This window comes from Marmota marmota, unplaced genomic scaffold (assembly GCF_001458135.2).
Source record: "Marmota marmota marmota unplaced genomic scaffold, marMar, whole genome shotgun sequence".
Lineage (NCBI taxonomy): Eukaryota > Metazoa > Chordata > Mammalia > Rodentia > Sciuridae > Marmota > Marmota marmota.
Genome location: NW_026000016.1, coordinates 48023584 through 48027171, shown reverse-complemented (window position 1 = coordinate 48027171; position 3588 = coordinate 48023584). Strand labels below are relative to the sequence as shown.

The 3588-nt window shown below is 49.4% G+C and overlaps 1 protein-coding gene across 19 annotated transcripts in view; it reads left to right on the top strand.

Annotated features, from left to right (window-relative positions):
* The window catches only part of LOC107140716, a 32890-nt gene extending 29827 nt beyond the window's left edge, over window positions 1–3063 (top strand). For 3 of the 19 annotated variants that reach the window (XM_048809760.1, XM_048809759.1, XM_048809758.1), the window contains exons 3-6: window positions 228–276; window positions 746–1082; window positions 1546–1634; window positions 2645–3063. In XM_048809760.1, coding sequence (XP_048665717.1) covers window positions 228–276; window positions 746–1082; window positions 1546–1634; window positions 2645–2662 — 493 coding nt within the window. In that variant the 3' untranslated portion in view covers window positions 2663–3063. Of the gene's footprint in view, window positions 1–6; window positions 1083–1545; window positions 1640–2644 lie in introns of those variants that run through there. The other 16 variants (XM_048809764.1, XM_048809761.1, XR_007349888.1 and 13 more) reach the window with 13 other exon arrangements.
* Window positions 3064–3588: the final 525 nt, after the last annotated feature.

Genomic DNA, 3588 nt, shown 5'->3' with positions numbered 1-3588 from the left:
GGGGGATGGGGAAGTCACAGTGTCTTCTCTCTCTTTGGAATCTTTGGGACCATATTGCAGATTTCCAAGTTCAGGGTCCCCTGGGGCCACAGCCACACCTCCCTGCTCCATCACTTCCTGGCTGGGGAACCCGTTTTCCCAAGCAGGCTTTTGCAATGCCCTCTCCTCAAGCTGAGTGCTCATGCCCGCCATGCCCAGGTGCCCTTATTGGCTGTGATCCACTCCAGGCTGACACAGCCACCTTCTCCAAGGACCCGGTCACTCTATGGACAACAGGTATTCTCTGAGGCCGATCAGAGTGAAGTCCAGAGTGGTACGTTTCTTCCTTGCCTCCTCCACTTGTGAAACTATGAAATTATTCACTGAGCAGATCAATTATTCAGATTATTCACATGGAGTCTAAATTAGACTGTATCGCCTCTGGCGAGGCTTTGAAGTCCTGCCTTACCTGACTCCCCGACCCCCGCCAACTTTCCACCCGACTCCAGCCACTTGCTTTCATGCCAGGCCCCTTCTCCCCGTCGCACGCTCCCCTCACTGTGACCTGCTGCCTCCAAGCTTGAGCCCCGTCTGATTCCCCTGTCTGAAGCCCAGCCTTCTCTCTTCATCCTAATCCAACTTGCCCTTCAAGATCTCACTTTTGAACTTGGACTTCACCCTGAGCGTCCCTGGGCTTCTGCAGCAGCCGGAAGTATTTTAGAATTAGAAGCACACAATTTTGCTTTTAATTGCACTCCGTTTGCAGACGCTGCCTTCCCACAGAGTTGTTAAGCAACACAAGGGCAGGACACTGTTGGACTCCTGGGGTCCTCTCACATACCAGCTCGGCGCACACCATGAAGACGCCGTGGAATCTGTGCAGCCTGGCTCCCGCCTGCTTTCCCGCTCTTCCTCTTTCCCTTCATCCCAGCTTCCTCCAGCCTCTCCGCCCTCAATCACTCTCCCTCCCGTCCCAGGCATTAGACAAGCCAAGGTGGAGATCAGACTTGGGATTTTAGAGATCAGGCTGGCTGCAGGCAGTTCTCCAGAAGGGATTATGGTGAATTTGGGCCAACTCAGAGGAGACCATTGCAGCAAACCAGGTGAGAGGTAGCAGGTACTGGCCTGAGGAGCCAGCCGTGACAGAGATGGAGAGAAGTGAGTGGATTCAAGACACCATAGGAAGGAAGATGCTGATCCATTTGTCTAGCGCTATATAGTTTCCATAGCACGTTCCCATCTACGACCTCCATTGACCCTCAACCACCCATGAGACAGACTAAGTAGCATAATTAGGAGATGAAACAGGCCAGGGGAGGGGGGCTGGTTGCCCAAATTCACACAGCTGGTTAGCACAGGGTTGGGGTTCACATCCGGGGTCTTGGACTCCACGGTCAGGGCTCTCTCTCCAAGTTTCATGTCCCTGGGACTCAGTGCAGCTGAAGAACCCCGACTCCGCCTACCTGCCTCGGGCTATTTACACAGTTCCAATTGATTTGTTGTAACCTGTAATTATTTTGCTGAATTTTTTTTTTCACGCTTCATTTGTGTTCTCCTCTCTGGCAGACAGGCTCCAGGAAAAAGTAGCTTGGGAGATAAGTTGGAAGCCAGAGAAGCTGTATGTGATTCTGGGACAGAAGCTGGGGGGACCCCTGGTATGTTTCCCCACCCCTTGTCTATCTCCATTGGCTCTTCCTTGGTCTCTTCCTCCCCAGGGTGGGAGGTGAGAGCTTGGGGGCCAGGTGGGACAGGGGCTCTCGGGTCTGTCTCTGGCCTGAAACCTTCCAGTAGGGGGCAGAACTTCCAGCATCCTGATTCTGTCTTTCCACCATGTGACTATTTCCTATTGACACATCTGTCAAGCCACTGACATTTTGGAAGAAAAATAGAGATGTGCATATTTTAAGGAGACTCTGAATTTTGTAAATGAGGCATGCCTCTGAGACCCGCCCTCCTAGCTGAGGTGACACATTCCTCAAGGTGGTTTGAACGTTCAGAACAACAGACTGTCTTCTGTGACCAAAATTGTGGCCAGAGTCCTCTGAGTCCTTTGCTTGACGAGGCCTGAACTTCGATTTCCCTCTCTGGCCCTGGAGAATCCAGTCTGAGCAAGAATCCTGCTTGCTCACTTTATGGAAAACCCCTTACTCTTGGTATCTTACCACGCTGAAGAGCTCATCGCCCTGGCCTACCTTCAGCAATGACCAAGTCAGCTTAGCTAGAAAACCTTTATCCTCTTTTTTTTTTCTTGTGATTTTGGGGATAGAACTCATGACCTTGTGCATGCTAGGCAAGCGCTCTACCACTGAGCTATATTCCTAGCTGCATTGATTTTTTTTTTTAATTTTATTTTATTGTGAGATGAGGTCTCACTAAGTTGTTAAGGCTGGCCTTGAACTTGTGATCCTCCTGCCTCAGCCTCCCAAGTAGCTAGGATTACAGGTGTGCACCATCATACCCAGCTAAAACCTTTGCCCTTGATGTTTCTTTTTTAATAATTTTCCACCCACTAACCCCCTGTCCTGCTCCTTAGTTATAAATTCCCACTTCTTGTTGGAGTCAGAGCGGAACCTAATCTCTCTCTCCCACTGCAAGACCCCATTAAGTGAAGTCTGCCTTTCCATCTTTAACAAGTGTTTTCTTCGTCTTTCTTTTTCTTTAACAAGGATGGCCACCAGATTGAGAAAGCTTGGGGAAAGGCCTCTGCCTATTGCCTGAACTGACGGGGTCGCTGTGGGAGGTCAGGGGTGCTCACAGCCTAAATCTTTCATGCCAACTTAACTGTGGCAACCCAGACCCTGGAAGAGGGTTTGCTGCATCCCGTATTTAGAGGTTAAGTGTTCTGATATCTGCAACTTACTCTGAAATGTGTCAAAAACAGAAGAAAAGACTGGTTGAGTGTAGATGGACAGATTCGTGGTAAGACAGATACAGCAAAATGGGAGTTCTAGAATCTGGGTTGTGGGCATATGGGTGTTTGCTGTGTCATTTTTTAAGCTCTTCTGAATGTTTCCATTTTTCATAATAACATATTGAGGGAAATAAATCACCTAGGGAGTCACACCCACCTCATGTTGCACGTCACCCTGGCTCGAGGGAGTTTCATCATTCGTCATTGTGTTCTTTCTCACGCCCCCTTCGGGAGAGTTCTCGACCAGACACTTGAAGACACAGAGTAACAAGCAGATAGGCAGTCCCCGCTTTGGGGAAATTTAGGATATTGGGAGAAAATAGGACGGAATCATCAAATTAACGTCAGTAAAGACAGCTCTTTATTTTCTGGTCTAATGGATGAGAAATAGGGGTGTGATTTCCTGTAACTATATATTGTCCCCAAACCTCTTCTGCTTGACTTTGATGAGGTAGAAAGGCCCATTACAGGAAAGAGACAGAAGTGGGGAGTAGGGGAGGCTGCACCTGGCAGGTGACTGGAGATCCGGTAGTGGACAGTCACCTGCAGGTCCCTGAAGGTGGGTGGAAGAACAGATCTGACTCCTTCGGGGAGGGTTGGGGTCAGCATACTAGGAACCAGGTCAGTCTCAACTCTGCCAGTCTACGTCAGCTTGAACAAGTCACTGTTTTCTTGGAAACTCAACCTCCTCTTTGTTA